The 21,357-nt window shown below is 55.4% G+C and overlaps 1 protein-coding gene across 7 annotated transcripts in view; it reads left to right on the top strand.

Moving 5' to 3' along the window:
* The first annotated feature begins 243 nt into the window (after nt 1–243).
* Nucleotides 244–21,357, top strand: part of MEGF6 (multiple EGF like domains 6) — a 136,340-nt gene continuing 115,226 nt past the window's right edge. For all 7 annotated transcript variants that reach the window (XM_049877692.1, XM_049877694.1, XM_049877689.1 and 4 more), the window contains exons 1-3: nt 244–662; nt 11,042–11,176; nt 17,690–17,799. In XM_049877692.1, coding sequence (XP_049733649.1) covers nt 532–662; nt 11,042–11,176; nt 17,690–17,799 — 376 coding nt within the window. In that variant the 5' untranslated portion in view covers nt 244–531. The remainder of the gene's footprint in view (nt 663–11,041; nt 11,177–17,689; nt 17,800–21,357) is intronic.

Raw genomic sequence — 21,357 nt, 5'->3', positions numbered from 1 at the left:
TGAAAAGGGATCGGGGGCTTGACTGGGGCAGAGCGGGACCAGGGAGGATGCTGGGGGTGGGGTGAGGTCGGGGCGGGGCTAGGAGAGTGCCGGGGCGAGGACAGCTGGGTCGAGGGGAGGAAGGGGCGGGATCAGAGGTGTGCTGGGATCAAGGCGGGGCTGGGGAGGGGGCGGGGGGCGGGGCCGGAGGGGCCGCTGCCAGGGTGGGGCGTGTCCGGGGGCGTGTCCAGGGCTGGCCGGCCTCCGGGCGCGGGTCTCGGCGCACACAGGGTTACTGCGGTGGCGGGAGCGCGGGCCCGGAGTCGAGTGTCTGGCAGGCGGACCCAGCGCTCAGGTCTCGGCGCAGCCCCTCCGGGCGCAGCAGGAAGCGAAGCTTCCGTATCTGCAGTGGCCCTCTGGCCCCGGGCACCTGTGCCTGAGCCCCGTGCGCCCTCCCCTGTCATGACTCAAGTGAAGGCGGCTCTGTGGGGCCGCCGGGGCCGTCCGTGAGCTGGGCCCGGATAAGGGGACCCGGAGCGAGGCTGTAGCACAATGACTTTCCTCCCAGAGGCGAGGACACCTGGGCGAGTGGCGGGGCGCGCGGTGGCCCTGATCCTGGTGCTGCTGCTTCCCGCCCTGTCCGCCCGGGCCCCGCCACGCTTGCCCCGGCTGCAGCCCAACATGTGAGTAGCGGGCGCTCTGGAGGCTTTGTCGCTCGGGCTGGGAGAGCAATCGGCCCTTTGCTTTAACTTTGGAGGGGGTGGCTACGGCAGCGTTACAGGCTTAGGTTCTGGGCGGCGTGGGGGCGGGGGGGGGGCGGCCTGCGGCAGGGCCAGCTCGCTTTCTCCGCGTCCCTGTGCGCTCCCCACTGCACCGCGGGCCTGAACCCTGCAAGTGGTCTGCACGCTGAGGCAGATGCTGTACTTTGAGAAGAGATGGTGGAGGTCTAGCCAGGCAAGGGGCTGGGAAAGGGGAAAGGAAGCAGCGCGGCCCCACTTCCTCCTCAGCCTGGCTCCTGGGGTGCGTTCTGGGGGCGGGGAGGTGCGCGCAGGGAGGGAGTGTGTGCAGACCCCAGGGGGCTGCACCGAGTGGGTTTCAGTGTTAACTAAACACTATGCTGTGGGCTGCTGGAGAGACACCGGGGAGAAAGAACTTAGTACCCGAATGGCAGGAAGAGAGGGCCAGGAAGGGAGTGAGATGGATTTAATTTTGAAAGATGGTTCCCCAACAGGCTGTTCAGTGGTCTCTCTTTAACAGCAAATCAGTCCTGTGTTGGTCTCAAAGGAAAACTGGTGCTGAAGTCAGCTGATCCAGAGAAGGAGGGGTGCCTGCTGGTGGCCCCCACCCCCAGGGTCCCTGCTGGGTGTGGGCCCTAGGCCTGCGGAGCCTGGTGAGGCTTTGGAGGTGGTGCTGCAGAGGGGCAGGTGGGCTGCCCTTGTCAGAGCAAGAATTGAAGCCCAGGTGGGTCGGGCTGGGGGCTCCTGGCTGACCACCTGGCTGGCAACCCCTTCCAGAGCTGCAGGTGTTTGCCAACCTTCTCCCATCCAGCGTTCCCCTAAAGGCCTGGCACTGAAGTCCCCCCCGGGCTGCACACCTGGTCTCCTGGTTTTGTAGGATAGGGCTGTAGCTGCTGGGTCTCTGGGGTCAGAGAGTGGACAGGCCTCCAGGCGAAGACAGGGAAGGTAGCAGGTCCACACTCCCAAACCCCCACATTCGTCTTTGCTGTACTCAAGAAGGAAGGTGTCCTTTCCACGGAAGCTGTGACTCTGGCCTGGGGAATTTGCATCCAGAAATGTGAATGGCCTAGGTCCCAACTCTCAGCCATACATTCCTCTTCCCTAGAACCCTGAGAGTTCCCTCAAGTGTTCCTGCAGCCACAGATGGCTCACAGGAAAAGGTTCGGCTGCTCACCGGCCTTACTTTCCAGATGGTTAGAGATGTCCAGAGCTGCAGGCTCCTGGGGGTTCCAGGGTGTTGGTTCCAGGGAGTGGACAGCTGCTCAGCCAATGTGGGTGTATGTCTCTGCCCTTCAGAGGGGACCGCTGACTCTGATGTGCTTGTGAACACTGCCATCACCCTCCCGGGCCCTCCCGGCTCACCTGAGCTTCCTGAGCTCCCAGGGAGTAGAACCCAAAGCCACTTTCTCTGTGTTCTGTCTGCTAGCTGGGCAGGAAGGGGGTGGGTTGAACCAGTGTGGATGGATTAGATGATCCAGGCTGTGGGGGTCCATAGGGTCAGTCCCTCTGGCTCTGCCTCCCCCTCTCCTCCTCCATGGGAGCTTCTCTCATTCATGGCGATCTCTCCTCTGGGGCCTGGGCCCGTTCCTTGCCCCAGGGCTCATCCACCGGGACTGCTGTTCTCAAACTCTGCCATGGACAGGCATGTGAGTGTGAGCCCCTGGAGGGCTAGGGGTCGCTGTCCAAAATCTTTTTGTGTCCTAGGCCTGGCATGTGCCAACACACAGTGGGGCCACAGCAGGCCTAGGCTGGCTGGTTGGCTGCAGGACTGGTGGGCTCTGGGCTCTCTGCTGGGCTGTGGGGACCGGGATCCCAGCTCACAGCTCATTCTGCTGAGCAGACAGGTAGTGGTCGTCGGTGGGCTCCTAGAGGGGCCAAAACCAAACCCAGTGCCGTCGAGTCGATTCTGACTCATAGCGACCCTATAGGACAGAGTAGAACTGCCCCCACGGAGTTTCCAAGGAGCGCCTGGTGGATTTGAACTGCTGACCCTTTGGTTAGCAGCCGTAGCACTTAACCACTACGCCACCAGGGTTTCCCCAAGAGGGACAGATTTCTCAATTGGGCAGGGGAGGAGGCTGGGAGGGCAGCGAGGGTCATCGTCCCAACTAGTCCTCTTCCCCCTGCCACCGTCCCCTCCGGTGAGATCTGGCCAACTGGCAGGGTGGGCACAGGGATACTTCGCTCTCTCCGACCATGGGTCCTGAACTGTTGGCAGCCAAGTTTCAATAGTACCATCGACCTCCCGGCTGGCTCATTGTGGAAAGGGAGTGCTGTGAGTTACACTCGAATCCCCAGGTGCTCTGTGGCCTTTTGAGATCCGCTGGGGCCATGCACACGGCTTGATCCTTCGGCTCCTACTGACCGGCTGTGGCTCTCCCGGGAGTGCCCCTTTTTTTTTTTTTGCCTTCAAAGTGAATTTATGCTGCCGCGGGAAGAACAGTTTGTCTTTCCTTCCTGGGGCTTGGAACAACTGCTGACCACATGCAGGGTGGCCGGAGGCTGCTGGCTGGGCAGTGGGCAGCTGGGAGCAGGGCCCGGTGACAGGGGGACAGATGTCCCCACATACTGTGCTTCGGCCAGCTTGAGGCCCGAGTCTCCACTGTTCAGATCAGACTCACACAGCACTCCAGCGTCCCTGGGGCTGGACTCACCTCTGGGCTACGAAAAGAGCTAGTCTTTGGAATAGGCTTGTTGTACTGGATCCATGGTCCAGGCCAGGAGGGCCCCCTGGCTCAAGTCCAGTTTTGCAAATAGCTCTTTGGAAAGGCCCTGAGGCCTGAGATGATCCCACTCCCCGGTGCTAAGCTCCTCCCCCTTTAGGAAGCTCCACTGCTCACCCACTGAAGGAGTCAGGAATGAAATTAGGTTTCGACTGCCCGTGGCCGCTATGCTAAGCCTCCCCTTTGTGGCCTTGGAGCTTCATGGCAGGCAGGGTCCCATCCCCTGCCTCTTCTGGGTGCCGAGGCCAAGCCATAGGTGTGGTGGGGAAGGCAGAGAGGGGCAGAAGGAGGAGTGTACATTCACTGTCGGCTGCTTTGTGCCAGGCCCTGCACACCTGATGTGGCAGGTAATTGTCCCATGGTCTGGTGGAGGGACCTGAGGGTCTGAGAGCTACCTGCTTGGGTGACAGCATCTCAGGGCAGGAATGTGGCCCGCCCATCCCAGAACCTGGCGCTTCCTCACCTGCCTGATGCCCCCTGGCCAAAGAAGCATATCCAAAGGATCTGGGTGGGTACTTAGGCCTTAAAGGAAACAGCCTTCCTCATAAATGATGTGTGCTTAGGTGGGTTCCCACCTGTGTGAGGCCAGCTCTCCCAGGCCCAGTCTGCCCATCCATTGTCACGTGCAAACCCTGGTGTGCTTGTCATCAGGCCCCAGGTAACTGGCTGCCCTCGAGGGATTGTGCCCACGGCTCGCGGCTCCAGGCCCCATGAGCCCAGCCTGCCAGGGAGCAATGGCCCAAAAACTGGGATGGATTCCCCCTCTGATGGGCTGGGTTCACTTTGCAGTGTGGGAACTGCCTCTTCTTCCCTAGATGGGAAGCAGGCCCCACTACAAGAGACAGACAGGCACTGACTGCTCCATTTTACCGATGGTTGCAAGTGCTTTGATCTTGTCTCTGTCGGACCTCCTCCAGGGGTTGGTTGGGTTTCTCTTTGTTCCCTCCTTGGCTGCCTGCCCTCTGTCTCCCCACATCACCTGACTCCTCCACCCTTCCAAATGGAAAGGCCACCACAGTGGTCTGTCTGAGGGGCCAGAGCTTTAACAGAGTGCTGGCCTGAGGCTAGGCCTGGAGCCATTTTCACGCAGAGCCTGCTGTGCCTGGGAGGCTGGCTGGCCACGTGGGCAGGATGCTGGCTCCCTGTGGCCCATGTCAACCATGCTTGGGGTCAGCAGTGGCCCTGGAGGGCTCTGCTCAGAGACCTGGGGCTGGAATCAGCGTCACAATGGTGCCTTAGGTTGTGGGGGCAGGAGACTGAGGCAGAGTGAATGTTCTGGAAAGGCTGCTATGTGAACCACAGTGGGGTGGGCAAGGGGTCTCAGTGGATGCTGTCAGCATTGTTAACTCACTTGTTAGCAGCAGCCAATGTAGAGGAGGTTTGAGGAGGAGGTAGGAAGGAAAAGGAGGTGCTCAGAGGGCAACACCAGCCCCACCCAGGTTTCCTGATAAGCCCTGACATTCTCAAGGTCCAAGTGGGCCATTTTCCCCATCTTCTGCCTGGTGGCCCAGCTCTGCCCTCATCATGCGGGCCCTGCCCTCTGTATCGTTCCCTCCTTGTCTCTGACTTTGGCATTCTGTGTGCTGGGCTGGGCCATCCCTGAGGGTGTGGGCAGCACTGTGGACAGGGATTTGGGGACCAGAATGCTGAAATGTTCCATCAGCCAGACCTGTGCCAAGCTTCTGACAGGCAAGATCTCATTTCAGGTGTGCAAGAGCCCTGGGGGAGCATACTGGGATTGCCCCATTTTACAGAGGCTGAAATGGGTGCAGAGAGGTCAGGCCCCAGAGTAGGCTGTCTACTCGAACCCATGCTGGTCACCATCATACCACTGCCTGCTCCGGGTCACCTCCACCGTCAGAGGAGGGAGAGGTCCTGCTAAAATGCCCCCCACAGCATAGGGCTGTTTCAGAGTTGGGAGCCCTGCAGCCAGGAAGCTCCAAGCCTCCAGCGTCACTCCCCATGGCCCCTCTCCTCTGTCCCTTCATGACAATAAGAGAGTGAGGTAGGCCTTGGTCCTGGGTCTCAGGGTGGATAATTACACTGTAAGGTGCCAAAAATAAACCAAACCTGTTGCCGTTGAGTTGATTCCGACTCATAGGAACCTTTTAGGACAGAGTAGAACTGCCCCATAAGGTTTCCAAGGAGTAGATGGTGGATTCGAACTGCCAACATTTTGGTTAGCAGCCTGAGATCTTAACTACTTCGCCAGCAGGTGTGGGCAAAATCATTGGAACAAGAATAATGTGCTGTCTATAGCAGGTCGTTTGGACCTGATTTCAGTTTGCAAATGATGTTTTTCCTGGAAGGATAAACAGTGGGTTCCCTGATGCAGCCCGCAGCACTGGTGAGAATATCAGCTGGCACCAGTGGTGGTTCTCAGGAGCCCTGTCCTGCTAGCTCACTGAACCTCACACCAGCCTGGAGGGAGCAGTGCCGTTACCTCCTCATCTTACAGATGAGGAAACAGAAGCGTGGATGGTGAAACCTTTGTCCGTCATAACTGCTGTCCTTGTGGAGCAGAGGGCTTTGCCGACATGGGCGAACCCACTCATGAGTTCCAGCTAACAAGGTGTACACATCCTTCAAAACGCCTGGGTCTTACCTAAACTTGATATAGCTGGAGAATGGGCGTTCTGATTCTCAGTGCGATGGTACATACGCCAGCAGGAGGGATAGGAAACAGCTCTCTCCAAGGATGGGGTTTGGGGAGAGGGTGTTTACCAAGGGGTGCAGGGTGCGGGTGGGTGGTGCCCAGGGAGCACCTTTTCCACCCCAGGGCTAAGGGCAAGGGGAGGCCTGCTCTCTGGACCCAGAAAGAGGGGGCTGCAGCTGGAGCGTGGGGCTTTGCTGCTGTGCCCAAGGGCGCAGGGAGGGGCCAGGGAGGTGTGTATACCCCAGCTGCTCTCTCCTCCCACCCTCTAGTCTCCTGCTGGGCCTCCCATTGGCCAAGGCTTTAAAAGCCAGAGGGCTGAGATGTGTGAGATGTCTGCGTATCTGTATGTGTGTGTGAATGTGTGTGTATGAATATGTGTGTGAATACGTGTGTGTGAATATGGGTGTGTATGTGAATATGTGTGTATGTGTGGTATGGAATTCATAAAGGCTGCACCCCTGGGGCGCAAAACAGGGTGGCATGGGGGAGACTACCCAGCCTCAGTGCTGTAGGCTAGGGTCAGGATTGCGGTCAGGAGGGGTGGAGGCAGGGACCCAGCCCCCCAGGCCAGGGCCCAGGCTGAGGAGCAGCCCATCCCTGCTGATAGTACCCCTGGGCCCTGGTCTTACCCCCTGCCTGGCATCTGCAGAGTCAGAGGTGATGTTCCAGTCAGCCGTGGAGGCTGCCAGGCCACGGTTGCAGGTCACATCCAGGCGTTCCTGGCAGACCCTAGACCCCACCCCCGACAGGTAGCCTCTGCTCTGCTTCTTCGGGGCCCTCTCTCTGAAGCGACCCCAGGTTCAGGCCCCTGGATGAACTCCATGGCAGTGAAACAGCCTCTGTTCCAGGGCAGAATGCTTGGAACCTGAGCAGGTGGACATGTGCAGGGCAGGCGTGTGTGGGGCAGGCTGATGAACATGAGCGGGGTGGGTGTGTGCAGGGCAGATGTGATGAGTATAAATGAGTGGGCTTAAGCAGGGTGGGCATGAGTGGGCAGGTGTGTGGGGGGTGGATGTGAGTAAATGAGCACGAATAGGGTGGGCATATGCAGGGTGAGTGACAGCAGTGGGTTCAGCTTGAGTGGGTGTCTTAGTCACCTAGTACTGCTATAACAGAAATACCACACGTGGACGGCTTTAATGAAGAGAATTTTATTCTCTCACAGTCCAGTAGCCTAGAAGTCCAAATTCAGGGCGTCAGCTCCAGGGGAAGGCTTTCTTTCTCTCTCAACTCTGGAGGAAGTTCCTTGTCATCAGTCTTCCCTTGGTCTGGGAGCATCTCAGCACAGGAGCCTCAGGTCCAAAGGACGCGCTCTGCTCCCAGCACTGCTTTCTTGGTGGTTTGAGGTCACCCCTCTCTGCTAGCTTCCCTTTCCTTTTGTCTCTTGAGGCCACACCCCAGGGAAACTCCCTTTACTTTGGATCGGGGATATGACCTGGTAAGGGTGTTACAAGCCCACCCTAATCCTCTTTAACATAAAATTGCAACCACAGAATGGAGAACAACCACAGAATACTGGGAATCATGGCCTAATCAAGTTGATGCACACATTTTTGGGGGACGTTATTCAATCCATGACAGTGGGGTTGTTGTGTATTAGTCAGTGCAAGCAAGCAGGTGTGAGCAGGGTGAGGGAGAGAAGGGTGAGCATGTGAGTGGGTGGATTTGAGCGGGCAGGTGTGTGCAGGGCAGGTGTAAGCAAGTGGGTGTGTGGGTGTATGCAGGGTGGATGTGAGTGGGTGGGTATGAGCAAAGCGGGTATGTGCAGGCCAGGTGTGAGCAAGAGTGTGTGTGGGTGTATGCGGGTAGGTGTGAACAAAGTGGATGTGTACAGGGTGAATGTGAGTGCCTGGGTGTGAGCAAAGCAGGTATGTACAGGGTCGGTGTGAGTGGGTGGGTGTGAGCAAAGTGGGTGTGTACACAGTGGGTGTGAACGAAGCAGGTATGTACAGGGTGCGTGTGTTCAGGGCAGGTATGAGTGGGCAAGCGCGTGCTGGGCAGGCGTGAGCACGACATGTGCAGCCAGAGCCCCTGGAGGTGAGACTTCATGAGAACCCGGGTCAGGCCCTGATCCCGGGACACGGTCGGACAGCCCGTAATCTGTGATCAGCGAGGCTGGTCATCTCTTTGTGCTCCTGCCTCAGGGATTCTGGCTGTGCTGGGCACTCTCATCGCCTGGGGGGCTGAGTTCCTCTGTGTCCTTCATCCTTGGTGGGGCAGCGAGCTGAAGCTGGCTGGACGTTCAGAAGGGACCGAAGGTTCCAGCCCAGCGTAAGCCAGAGGGAAGGAGGAAAACCATCACCCACTCTGAGAGCATTGCCTGTGGGCGGATGGCGGTGGGGGCCCTGGTCCGGGGCAGCCACGTGGGGTGGGCGGTCTGAGGGCCATGCCCAGGGTTGGAGGCTTGGGCATGGGTTGTAATGAGGCTGTGTGGGTTTAGATACAGGGGCTGTGGGGCCATGGGAAGTGGTGCCACCTAGTGGAACTGGGACCTTGGATGGGGAAGTTGGGGAGGGCGTGGCCTATGATGCAGCCTGAACCCCTGAGGGAGCTCCTAGATTAGAATGCAGGCAGGTAGGGGACCGGGCTGTGCCTTGCCCCGTGTGCTGGGGAGGCGAGCCCAGAGCTCTCCGCTGTGCTCCGAATTTCCTGTCCCTCTCTCTGAGGCTCCTGTCCCTCTCTCCGAGGCTATGTGGAAGCTGGCCCCTTCCTGAAGCTCCATCCAACACGATGGGACGGTGGCAGAGGAGCCGAACCTCTGCTTCCAGAATGTGCCTCTGTGGAGACCACTCTCGTCCCTGAATCAGGGCAGGCCCAGGCACGCCTGGAGCTCGCCTGCCTCCCTGGACTGTCTCCGGAATGTTCCTCCCATTGACTGCTCCCCAGCAGGGCAGGAGCCTTCATGAACGGCTTCCCTTCCCTCACCTGCTTTGAGGCTGCGGTTGGGTTGGGATGGCTGCCCTGCGGCTGCCCTCTGCAGCTGGGTCCCCCTCGCCCGGCTTGTGCAATAATCTGGGGGCTGGTGAGGCCCTGGGAGGATAAGGCCACAGTGGGCTGGGAGCTGGCTGCCAGGCAAAGTGGGTGGGACCGGAACGGTTTATTCTGGTTTCACAACCACTATCCCCTTCTTCATGAGTGTGGAACACTCATCCAAACACTCACCGTGGGGTCAAGGATGTCGAGGAGCAGGGGACTGGCTGCGTCCCCCTCTCTCTGTCCCCTCCTCTGTGTTCCCTGGGTGCCCTGCTCTCTTCTGTGCCCTTTCTGCTCTGGCTTGTCCATCTGCCCAGAGCCAAATCCTGCTCTGCCCATGTGTCCCAGCATGACTGGACTTGGGGGCATCTCTGAAGTGGGTAGGGCTGGTGAGTAGCAAGTGCAGCTTTGAGGTCAGGTGGACTCGGGGCCCCATCCCAGGGTGTGCCAAGCCGGGCACTGTCCCTCACTGGCCCTCAGCTCCCTGTCTGTTGAGGGGGCAGTGACACCTCTGTTGCAGGGGTTTTAGGAGGATGAGAAACCAGACAGTGTGGGACCAAGGCCTGTATGTGGTGTCTTAGTCCCTGAGGGCTGTTGGGACAGAAATACCACAAGGTGGGGGTGCTTTAAAGAACAGGTGTTTATTTTCTCACAGTTCTGGAGGCTAGAAGTCCAGATTCAGGGTGTGGGCTGGGGTGAGTCCTTCTTTGTCTATTTTAGCTTCTAGTAGCCGGCAATCCTGGGAGCTCCTGGGTTTGTGGGTACATCCACTTCCATAGTCAGATGGCGTCTGTCTTCCCCTCGTGTCTGTGTGTCTCTGGGTCTCTGCTGCTCTTTTCATAACACAGAAGTAGCCACAACCATGGACTCAGACATGCTGGCTATCATGAGGATGACACAGGACCGGGCACTGTTTCTTTCTGTTGTACATGAGATTGCCACGCGTCAGAGTGGGCCTGATGGCAGCCAACAATGTATAACTCAGAAGCGACTAGGTTTAGGATCTACCCTACATTGGCGTGGCCTCAAATGATTTATTATGTTATACTGATTGCATTAAAAAAAAACAAGAACCTGTTGCTGTTGAATCGATTCCGACTCATAGCAACACCACAGGACAGGGTAGAATTGCCCCATAGGGTTTCCAGGGAGCGGCTGGTGGATTCCAACTGTCGACCTTTCAGTTAGCAGCCAAGCTCTTAACAATTGCGCCACTAGGTCTCCAGTGATCACATTATGGAAGGTGATGGCAATTCATTGTACCAGATGAAATCCAGAGGTATTTGTTGTTGTTAGCTGCCATTGAGTCGGCTCTGACGCACAGCGACCTTGTGTGTAGCAGAATGAAACACTGCCTAGTCCTGCACCACCTGTGTGATCGTTGGTGTGCTTGAGCCCATTGTTGTGGCTACATTGTCAACCCATCTTATGAAAGGTTTCTCTCATTTTTGCTGACACTCTACTTAACCAAACCTGTCTTTCCTGGTGATTGTTGTTGTTGTTAGGTGACATTGAGTCGATTTTGCCTCATAGTGACCCCATGTGATAGCGTAGAACTGCCCTATAGGGTTTTCTAGGCTGTAATCTTTACAGAAGCAGATCACCAGGTCTTTCTTCCTCGGAGCCCCTGGGTGGGTTTGAACCACCAACCTTTTAGTTAGCTGCTGAGCACTTAACCATTGTTCTACCAGGGCTCCTCATTCTGGTGATTAGGGGTTAGGATTCTGACACATATTTTGCAGGGTGGGGGGCACAATTCAATCCATAATAGTAGTGGCTACGAGGACACTGTGCTGAGGTCACTGTCTCTTCTCTGAGCCTGGTGGGTGCCAGGGAGGAGAGGGGCTCTGTGCTGTGGAGGCCTGACCACAGCCGGCCCTGGACCCACACCAGGTGATTCCCTCAGGGTGGGTGGTGGGATGGGCTGGCTCTTGGTAACTGAGGTGCTGACTGTGTATGTGCCTCCGTTCCAGGCCCCACGTATGTGCTGAGAGGGAGCTGACCCTGGTGGGCCACCGCCAGCCCTGCGTGCAGGCCTTCAGCCGCACTGTGCCCGTGTGGACGCCAGGCTGTGGGCCACAGAGGTGGTGCGTCAGCCACGTGAGGAGGTAGGTGCTGGGCCAGGTTCCACGTGGGGAGGCCTGCTCGCAGCTGGAGTCCACTCCCTGCCTAGGAGCTAGATCATCCTGTCCAGCCCCAGCTGGGATGGAGGGCTAAGCAGGAGGCCTGGGACACTGGGGGCACTGGAAGGTGATGCTGTGGGGAGGGCCTAGCACAGTGGGAGGCCTGGGGGTTTTATCATTGACTTTACCCAACCAGCTGGTCACTGTCCACTGTCCTGTGTTCTGTCACCCATGAAATGGGCTGACAACATTGGCTGTGCCGGCAGTCCTGCCTGTTAGCACTTGTTTTGGTCCCTGGGGCTGCTGTAACAAAGTGCCACATGCTTCGGGCTTAAAACCAGAGACATCTATTCTCCCACAGGTCTAGAGGACAGAAGGCAGAAATCAAGATGTCAGTGGGACCATGTTCCCTCTGAAAGCTCTAGGGGGAGGATCCTTCATTGTCTCTCCTAGCTTCTGGCCGTTGCCAGCAATCCTTGGTATTTGGCTTGTGACTGTGTCACTCTGATCTGTCATCACACTGCCTCTTGTGTGTCTCTGTATGTCCTCTTCTCTTCTTAGGACACCAGTCATTGGATTTGGGCTACTCGGTTACTCCAGGATGACCCTTATTAATTACACCTGCAAAGACCCTTTCTCCACATAAAGTCACATCCACAGGTTCTGGGATGTGGCTTTATGTGGAGACTTTATGTGGCCCCATTTAGCTCACTGCATGCTGAACGTGGGTTAAGCCTCGGCTTCTAACTGAAAGGTTAGTGGTTCAAATCTACCCAGTGGCCCCGCAGGAGAAATACCTGTTGATCTATTTCTGTAAAGATTACCCATAGCCATTTAGTTGATTTTGACTAATAGTGACCCTGTAGGACAGAGTAGAACTGTTCCATAGGGTTTCCAAGGCAGTAATCTCTACAGATTCAAATTTACACACCAACCACTAAGGCCAAAGATGAAGAAATGAAAGATTTTAACCAACTTCTGCAGATTGAACATGCAATCAGGATGCCTTTTAGAATGCAAAAGTTGGAAACCAAGAAGAAGGGGTGGTAGTTGGAAAATATGGCTTTGGTGATAGAAACGATGCCGGAGATCTCGTGGTAGAATTTTGCGAGACGAGCAACTTCTTCACTGCAGATACCTTTTTTCACCAACATAAACGGTGACTATACACGTGGACCTTGCTAGATGGAATACACAGGAATCAAACTGACTACATGTGTGGAAAGAGACGATGGAAAAGCTCAATATCATCAGTGAGAACAAGGGCAGAGGCTGACTGTGGAACAGAACATCAATTGCTCATATGCAAGTTCAAGTTGAAGCTGAAGAAAATTAGACCAAGTACATGAGAGCCAAAGTACGACCTTGAGTGTATTCCACCTGAATTTAGAGACCATCTCAAGAGTAGATTTGATGTGTTGACCATAATGACCAAAGACCAGATGAGTTGTAGAATGACATCAAGGGCATCATACATGAAGAAAGCAAGAGGTCATTAACAAGACAGGAAAAAAAGAAAAGACCAAAATGGTTGTCAGAAGAGACTCTGAAACTTGCTCTTGAATGTTGAGTACCTAAAGCAAAAGGAAGAAACGATGAAGTAAAAGAGCTAAACAGAAGATTTCAAAGGGTGGCTCGAGAAGACAAAGTAAAGTATTACCACGACATGTGCAAAGACCTGGAGATAGAAAACCAAAAGGAAAGAACATGCTCAGCATTTCTCAAGCTGAAAGAACTGAAGAAAAAATTCAAGCCTTGAGTTGCAATATTGAAGGATTCTACACGGAAAATATTAAATGACGCAGGAAGCGTCAAAAGAAAATGGAAGGAATACACAGTCACTATACCAAAAAGAATTGGTCAATGTTCAACCATTTCAGGAGGTTGCATATGATCAGGAACCAATGGTATTGAAGGAAGAAGTCCAAGCTGCACTGAAGGCTTTGGCAAAAACAAGGCTCCAGGAATTGAGGGAATACCAACTGAGATGTTTCAGCAAATGGACGCAACACTGGAAGTGCTCATGCATCTATGTTAAGAAATTTGGAAGACAGCTACTTGGCAAACAGACTGGAAGAGATCCATATTTATGCCTATTCCCAAGAAAGGTGATCCCACCGAATGCAGAAATTATCAAACTGTATCATTAATATCATATGCAAGAAAAGTTTTGCTGATCATTCAAAAGCAGATGCAGCAGTATATCAACAGGGAACTGCCAGAAATTCAAGCCAGATTCAGAAGAGGATGTGGAACCAGGGATATCACTGCTGATGTCAGATGGATCCTGGGTGAAAGCAGAGAGTACCGGAAAGATGTTTCCCTGTGGATTATTGACTGTGCAAAGGCATTTGACTGTGTGGATCATAACAAATTATGGATAACATAACCAACAGTGGGAATTCCAGAACACTTAATTTTGCTCATGAAAAACCTGTGCATAGATAAAGAGGCAGTCATTCGAACAGAACAAGCTGATTGTCATGGATTGAATTGCGTTCCCCAAAAATATGTGTCAACTTGGTTAGGCCGTGATTCCCGGTATTGTGTGACTGTCTTCCATTTTGTGACTTTCCTATGTGTTATAAATTATAACCTCTGCCTGTGGTTAAAGAGGATTAGTGTGGGATGTAACACCCTTGCTCAGGTCACATCCCTGATCCAATGTAAAGGGAGTTTCCCTGGGGTGTGGCCTGCACTACCTTTTATCTTACAAGAGATAAAAGGAAGGGAAGCAAGCAGAGTGTTGGGGACCTCACATCACCAAGAAAGCAGTGCCGGGAGCAAAGCGTGTCCTTTGGACCCAGGATTCCTGCGTGGAGAACCTCCTAGTCCAGGAGAAGATTGATGACAACGACCTTCCTCCAGAGCTGACGGAGAGAGAAAGCCTTTCCCTGCACTGACGCCCAAAATTTGGACTTGTAGCCCATGAGAAAATAAATTTCTCCGTTGTTAAAGCCATCCACTTGTGATATTTCTCTTATAGCAGCACTAGCTACTGCACAGTTTAAAGTCAGGAAGGGTGTGCATCAGGGCTGTATCCTTTCACCACACCTATTCACTCTGTATGCTGAACAAATAATCTGAGAAGCTGGACTATATGAAGAACGGTGGGGCATCAGGATTGGAGGAAGAATCATTAACAACCTGCCTTATGTAGATAACATAACCTTGCTTGCTGAAAGCGAAGAGGACTTGAAGCACTTACTAATGAAGATCAGAGACCACAGCCTTCAGTATGGATTGCACCTCAACATAAAGAAAACAAAAATCCTCACAACTGGACCAACGAGCAACATCATGATAAACAGAGGAAAGATTGAAATTGTCAAGGATTTCATTTTGCTTGGATCCACAATCAACACCCGTGGAAACAGCTGTCAAGAAACCAAAAGACGCGTTGCATTGGGCAAGTCTGCTGCAAAAGGCCACTTTAAAGTGTTGAAAAGCAAAGATGTCACCTTGAAAACTGAGGTGCGCCTGACCCAAGCCATGGTGTTTGCAATTGCCTCATATGCATGCCAAAGCAGGATGATAAATAAGCAAGACTGAAAAAGAAATGACGCCTTTGAATTGTGGTGTTGGCTAAGAATATTGAATATACCATGGACTGCCAGAAGAATGAACAAATTTGTCTTAGAAATACAACCAGAGTGCTCCTTAGAAGCAAGGATGGCGAGACTAAGTCTCACTTACTTAGGACATGTTATCAGGAGGGACCAGTCCCTAGAGAAGGATATCATGCTTGGTAAAGTAGAGGGTCAGCAAAGAAGAGGAAGAGCCTCAATGAGATGGATTGATACAATGGCTGCAATGATGGGCTCAAGCATAATAATGATTGTGAGGATGGTGCAGGACCAGGCTGTGTTTTGTTCTGTTATACATAGGGTCACTATGAGTTGGAATTGACTCGATGGCACCTAGCAACAACAGTCTCTTCAGACTGCCATGCCTTTCTTCTGTGGATTGCCTGGTGGATTCCAAACATCGACCTTTTGGTTAGTGGCTGAGTGCTTAACCACTGCACTACCAGGGCAGCCTAGGAAACCCTATAGGGTAATTCCACTCTGTCACATAGGATTGCTATAAGTCAAAAATTGACTTGACATCACTAACAATGCTGAGCCTGGGAGCACCCTTCCCTAGTTGCCTGGTCCAGGGCAGGGCTCAGAAACAGGCACTCGTGAGCAGAGCAGCCTCCAGGAGGGGCAGAAGCAGGGGCTGGCCTCAGCTGCCCCCTCACGTGGCGTTGGAGCCCACTGAGGCCATCTGGGCAGTGCTGGCCTCATCCTGGAGGCCCTAGCCCAGCCCGTGCAAGGGGAGCCGAGGCCCACCACGGTGTGACTATATTTTCTTCAGGCCCTATAAGGCAGGCATTAAGCTCTCTGTTTTAGAAATGAGGAAACTGAGCCCAGATCATTTATGCAGTGTGGCTGTGGCCACACAGGGAGAGGAGAGTAGTGAGGCTGAAATATGAACCCTGGTCTATTTGACTCCATAGCCTGAGCGCTGGCCATGATACACAGAGCCTCTATTGAACTCCTATTTACCCTTCAAAACCCAGTTCAAATATGGCTTCCTCTGAGAAGCCCTCCTCCACCTCTGGGAATCCAGCAGCTCCATTCACTGTGCCCTGCATCAGTGGTGGATGTGCTGGGCTTAAAGGCAGAGGGAAAGGGGAGCAGTGTGGCAAGTTAGGCCAGTGTGGGGGGTGGTGGTGCAAGACCAGCAGAGGAGGGGAGACCATGGCGGGGAGGGTGGGGTTGTGGGCTTGTCTCCCACAGAGTCTGTGCCAGCTCTGGAGCTGGCTCAGATAGTGTCTTTGGGACTCGGACCAGGTGTGGCCTGAGCATGGCAGGTGCTTGTCTCAGCCAGGTGCAGGTGATGGGAAGCCTTGGATGTGATTCCGTCTTAGGAGCAAGGCATCTCTGGCAGTGAAACGTGAACACCAGAGCTGTGTGGGCTAGGCGGCAGCGTGTCAACCGTCAGCCTGGGGGACACAGCTTCAGCTCCACCCTCTCGGGCAAGCACTGCCTGCCAGGCTGCTCTGTCACCTGGCTGTGGAGAGACTGGGGACTTGCAGAGGCTTGTGGCTGCCTGGGAGGTCACTCAGCAGACTCAGGCCAGCATGAGGGCCAGTGCCCCTTGGCTAAAGCTGTTTGGTGGCTGGATGTGTATAAATAGCGTGCTTGGTCCGGTGTGTGATGATGCTGGTTCTCCGGAATTTTCACTCAGGCCCAGGCCCTACAGCCGTTTGGCTGCCAGCCTTTTCTTTCTCTAGCTCTTGCCCTGTGGCCTGGGAAGGAATAAGTATTTATGACAGAAGGGCCCAAACGCTCGCCTGCCAAGCATTGTCAGGCTGCGGCTGCACCCCAGCCGAGCAGTTTCACATCCTGCCAAGGAGGGGATCTTTCAGGGACTGGGTGAAGGGGGCATGCTGTCCACCCGTGTGCACGCATACACACTTTCAGGAAGCGGAGGCCCCAGGTTCCTGGTGTGTTTGTGGAGGGGAGCCCAGTGAGCTGCAAGAGGACATCTGTTCCCTGGAGGTGCCGCCCAGGCCTCCTGGGCTCCCAGGGCTCAAGAGCCCTTGACCAACGGCTGCTGGCCAGGGCTGGTCCCGGGAGTTTCCGTCCTCTCCTACGCACACCTGCAAGAGCTGTCCTGTCGCTGTGAATGCCAGGACCACACAGTTCCTGGGACCTGGGCATGTGTGCCACTTGAGTGAAGGGAGGTGGTATGGGAGGGAGAACGGGGGTCAGGGTGGCCCCCCAAGAAGCCCTGGGTGGTGGCAGCTCCTTCTGCCCTCATACCCACTCCCTTGAGCAACAGAAAGGAGCTCTCTAGGGGGCTGGAAACTTCACCCAAGTGTGGCCCAGAGGGAGCGGCAGGGACTTAGGGGCCCTGGGATAGGGGTGCTGATGGGCCGAGGGCAGCCTGCTCAGGGGCAGGCGGGACCCCCCAGGATAGTCTCATGTCTACCTGGAATGGCCTCACTGACCCCTAGGGACTCACTGTGCTCCCAGGACAGTCTCCCTGTCTGCCCGATGTCCCTCCCATGTGTGAACTGGATGGACGAGTACCTGGTGTCTAAACTGGCACCTGCCATCGCACTGCACCCAGCACTGGGCACCCATGGGTGCCTCAGGTCCACTGGGCCATCCCAGAACCATTCTTGGCTCCCAGGCTGGGCAGTGGGCACGAGGGCACTTCAGGTCTGACCCCAGACGTTCAAGGCCTAGCCTAGTGGTAAGAGCCAGGTGTGGGGCAGGCGTACCTGTGGACCCCGGCTTGGAGCTGGGACTACCATGTGGGAGGCTAGGCCAGGTAGAGGGAGTGGGAGACCCAGCACTGGGGCAAAGTCCTGGCCTCCTTCCTCTCGGGTGGCCTGGCCAGCTACCCCTGCTGTGCCCGGTGCTGGGCTGTGAGTTGGGGACAGTACAGGGGGTCAGCCTTGTGGCCCCACACTTTAACACCCCCTTCTCGCTTCTTTTCTAGGACCTACTACTACACGGCCTACAGGCAGGTGTACATCACAGAGGCCCGCACACTGCTCAGGTGCTGCCCTGGGTGGACCCAGCGGCCCGGTGACAAGGGCTGCCTCTCCCGTGAGTGCTCTCCCCCCACACCATGGCATGGCTGACTCTCGTTCCCGACAGACCCTGTAAATCTGGGTCTCAGAGGTCTGTGCCTAAGGGGGAATGTCCTCCCAGTGCTGGCCGAGTGCATCCCCCCTGCCTTCTGTGCTTTCTGGGATTTCCAGGCCCCTGAACTCCATCCTCTGTTTGTCAAAGGCTGTCACATGGCATCCTGAAGACAGAGCGGTGAAATGCGCTGGGTCGATGCTGCAGAGAGATAGCTGGGCAGGAGCTGGAGGGAGGTAGTCACTCTGCATTGCTTCTCCCAGCTGGCTCGGCCTTGGGGGAGCCCATCCAAGGTGCCCAAGTGCCTGGCAGGGGAGGCTCTGGACACAGGCCTTGTCAGTGACAGGACTTGGGTCCCTCCTGGCTCTGAGCCCTTTTGACTTTGCAGGGCCCCTCGGCATTGGCCATGCCATGCCCCTCCTCAGCTCTCCTGGCTCTTTTGCCAGGACAGCTGTGCACCCCTGTGGCCAGCTGGGGCCAGGCCAGGTGCTCTTGGATCTCTGTGGGTGCAAGAGAATGGCTTTTGTCCTTTCCACCTCTTGTTGCTGGCAGCCTGGGCCAATGGGCTGTCTGTCCTCAGTCTCCATTTCTGCGAGATGTGCCCCAGCAAGGGTCTCTGGTACAATGTAGCAGTGAGGGGTGGTGCCGCTCACCATACAGGGTGCATGGGACCCTGGGCTTCATGCCTTCCTGTTTCTGTAGCAGCCCGGGCAGGTGCTGCTGCCTCTGTGCAGATAAGGATACCGAGGCACAGAGAGGCTGCATGATTGTAGGTGGGGCTAGGACTGGGGTCAGGTGTTTGACCCTAGCAGGCAGCTGGGACACTGGGCTTGCAGGTGAATGAGGAGAGATGGGCACAGACAAGTGGACTGACTGGCAGGTGAGTAAGGACAGGTTGGTAGGTGAATATGGGGACAGGTAGGCCTGCAGGTGAGTGCGGGGACAAATGGGCTGGCAGACTAATGGGGACAGGTGGGCTGCTAGGCGAGGGGGGGGGACAGGTAGACCTGTGGGTGAATGTGGGACAGGTGGGTCTAAGGTGAGTGGGGATAGGTGGCTGGCAGGTGAATGGGACAGGTGGTTGGCAGGTGAGTGGGGACAGGTGGCTGGCAGGGGAGTGGGGACAGATGGGCCAGCAGATGAGGCTGACTGTATAAGAGGAGTCAGTCTCCCACCTCAGAAGAGTCAGCCCAGAGATCGAGGGAGCTTGTCCCACAGGCCAGGCCATTTGAGATGGTGATGTGGCATTTCTGTGTCATGAGGTGGGGACAGGCCGTGCCACGGGGGGCTGACCACAGGGGCCAGAGCCTGAGTTCCAGGCCTGCATCCTCACCTTTCCTCCCCACACGGGAGCCATGGCTGCTGGCCAGGGCTGCGATGCAGCCTTAAATGAACTCATTGGGAAGCAGGCAAAGAGAAGGGACGGGTGGTGTTTTCCCAGCGGAGGAAGCAGGCGATTCTCTCTGGAAGGGAGGAAGAGGAAAGGGAGAAGGAAGCTCTGGGCTCCGCCACCGGCCGGGTGACAAGGGTGAGAAACAGGTGCTGGGTCCTGGCCAGCAGGGCCCCCCCAACAGCTGCAGATCAGGCAACCGATGTGTCTCCTCCTCCCTGCTCTGGTGTCTGGGGGGGACAAAGAGGTAGTGTTCAGTGGTAGGGAGGCGCGGGGGGCAGCCAGGGCAGCATCATAGTGGAGGTCTTCCCCGTGGGGTTCCATTCCTAGGTGAAGATCCCCGGGCCTCCCAAAGGGGGATCTCATAATTGGACAAAGCAATAACGGAGCTTTGAGGGGGCTGGAGGCAGGGGCTGACGTGGGATGATGGCCTGCCACCCAGGGCTTCACTGGGTGGAGACGGTGCTCTTTTATGCTCAGGAAGGGACAGTGAAAGCTCAACCACATGGGGCGTGGGGCCGGCCCTCTGGGGTGGGGAGAGTGTGGGCACCCCTTGGGGCTGGGGGAGGGGCCAGGGTGGTGCAGGTGGAGCATTTACAGGTTCCTAGCCCCATGCTTTGGAAACCCTGGTGGTGCACTGGTTAGGAGCTATGGCTGCTAACCAAAAAGTCAGCGGTTTGAATCCACCAGGTACTCCTTGGAAACCCTGTGGGGCAGTTCTACTCTGTCTTATAGGGTCACTGTGAGTCAGAATGGACTAGACAGCAGTGGGGTAGGTAGCCCTGTGCATGGCAGTGTTCCCATTGCCACTGCCCCTCCACCCACCTGAGCTGGGGTTTGTGGGGAGGCCTACCTAGTGGGGGCTGGCCATGGCTGCCCAGCGGGAAGAGCCTAAACCAGCCCCAGGAGAGGCCAGAACCAGCCACCAGAACATCTCAGTAGGAGGAGGTCACTTGATGGGGCAAGGGAAGGGGCCTCCTGCTGCTACCCTCCCCAGGCAGCCCTGGCCTGCAGAGGTGGAGGAACTGGGCTCGGGACAGCTAGGGGTGTTGGGGGCATGGTGGGTAGGGCACAGCCCTGGGACTCAGGTTGTCACATCCTCTGTGAGATGCAGTGCAGGACCCCCACATGTACCCCAAACTTGAGGCATGGCCCCCACGTGTGCCCCAAGCTTGAAGCAGGATCTCATGTGCATCCCGAATTTAAAGGGGGACCCCCACACGCATTCTGAACCTGAGGTGGAACACCCATGCACACCCTGGATTTGAGGTGGGATTCCCACGTGTGTCCTGAACTTGAGGCAGCACCTCCACCTGTACCCAGGGTTTGAGGCAGGACCCCATGTGTGTCTTGAACTTCATGCAGGACCCCACGTGCACCTGAACTTGAAGCTCTGGCTTTCTTAGTTGTTTGTTTAGAAAAGTCTGTTTTTAGCCCAGGATTTACTTATTTATGAGTTTTGCTTTTATTTGTTGTAATGAGCCCAGAAAAGCCCTGTGATCTGGCTTTTCCGAATGGTCACGTGTTTGTTCCCATTGTCTGGGAAGGGAGTGGGTGTGGGCGTCTGTGGGGTGGAAGTGGGTTTACACGGGCCCAGAGGGGTGCCGAGAAGTTCCATGTTGTTGTTATTAGGTGCCGTTGAGCCGATTCTGACTCATAGTGACCCTAAGCACAACAGAACGGAACACTGCCCAGTCTTGCACCATCCTCACAATTGTTGCTATGCTTGAGCCCATTGTTGCAGCCACTGTGTCAACCCATTTCTTTGAGGGTCTTCCTTTTTTTAGCTAATGCTCTACTTTACCAAGCATGATGTCCTTCTCCAGGAACCAGTCCCTCCTGACAACACGTCCAAAGTATGTGAGACGTAGTCTTCCCATGCTTGCTTCTAAGGCGAATTCTAGTTGTACTTCTTCCAAGACAGGTTTGCCTGTTCTTTTGGCGGTCTATGGTTTATTCAATATTCCTTGCCAATACCACAGTTCAAAGGCATCAATTCTTCTTCCGTCTTCCTTATTCTCTGTCCAGCTTTTGCATACATATGAGGCAATTGAAAACACCATGGCTTGGGTCAGGCGCACCTTAGTCCTCAAAGTGACATCTTCGCTTTTGAACACTTTAAAGAGGTCTTT

The sequence above is a fragment of the Elephas maximus genome, chromosome 3 (genome assembly GCF_024166365.1).
Source record: "Elephas maximus indicus isolate mEleMax1 chromosome 3, mEleMax1 primary haplotype, whole genome shotgun sequence".
Classification (NCBI taxonomy): Eukaryota; Metazoa; Chordata; class Mammalia; order Proboscidea; family Elephantidae; genus Elephas; species Elephas maximus.
This window is presented reverse-complemented; position numbering and strand designations above follow the sequence as displayed.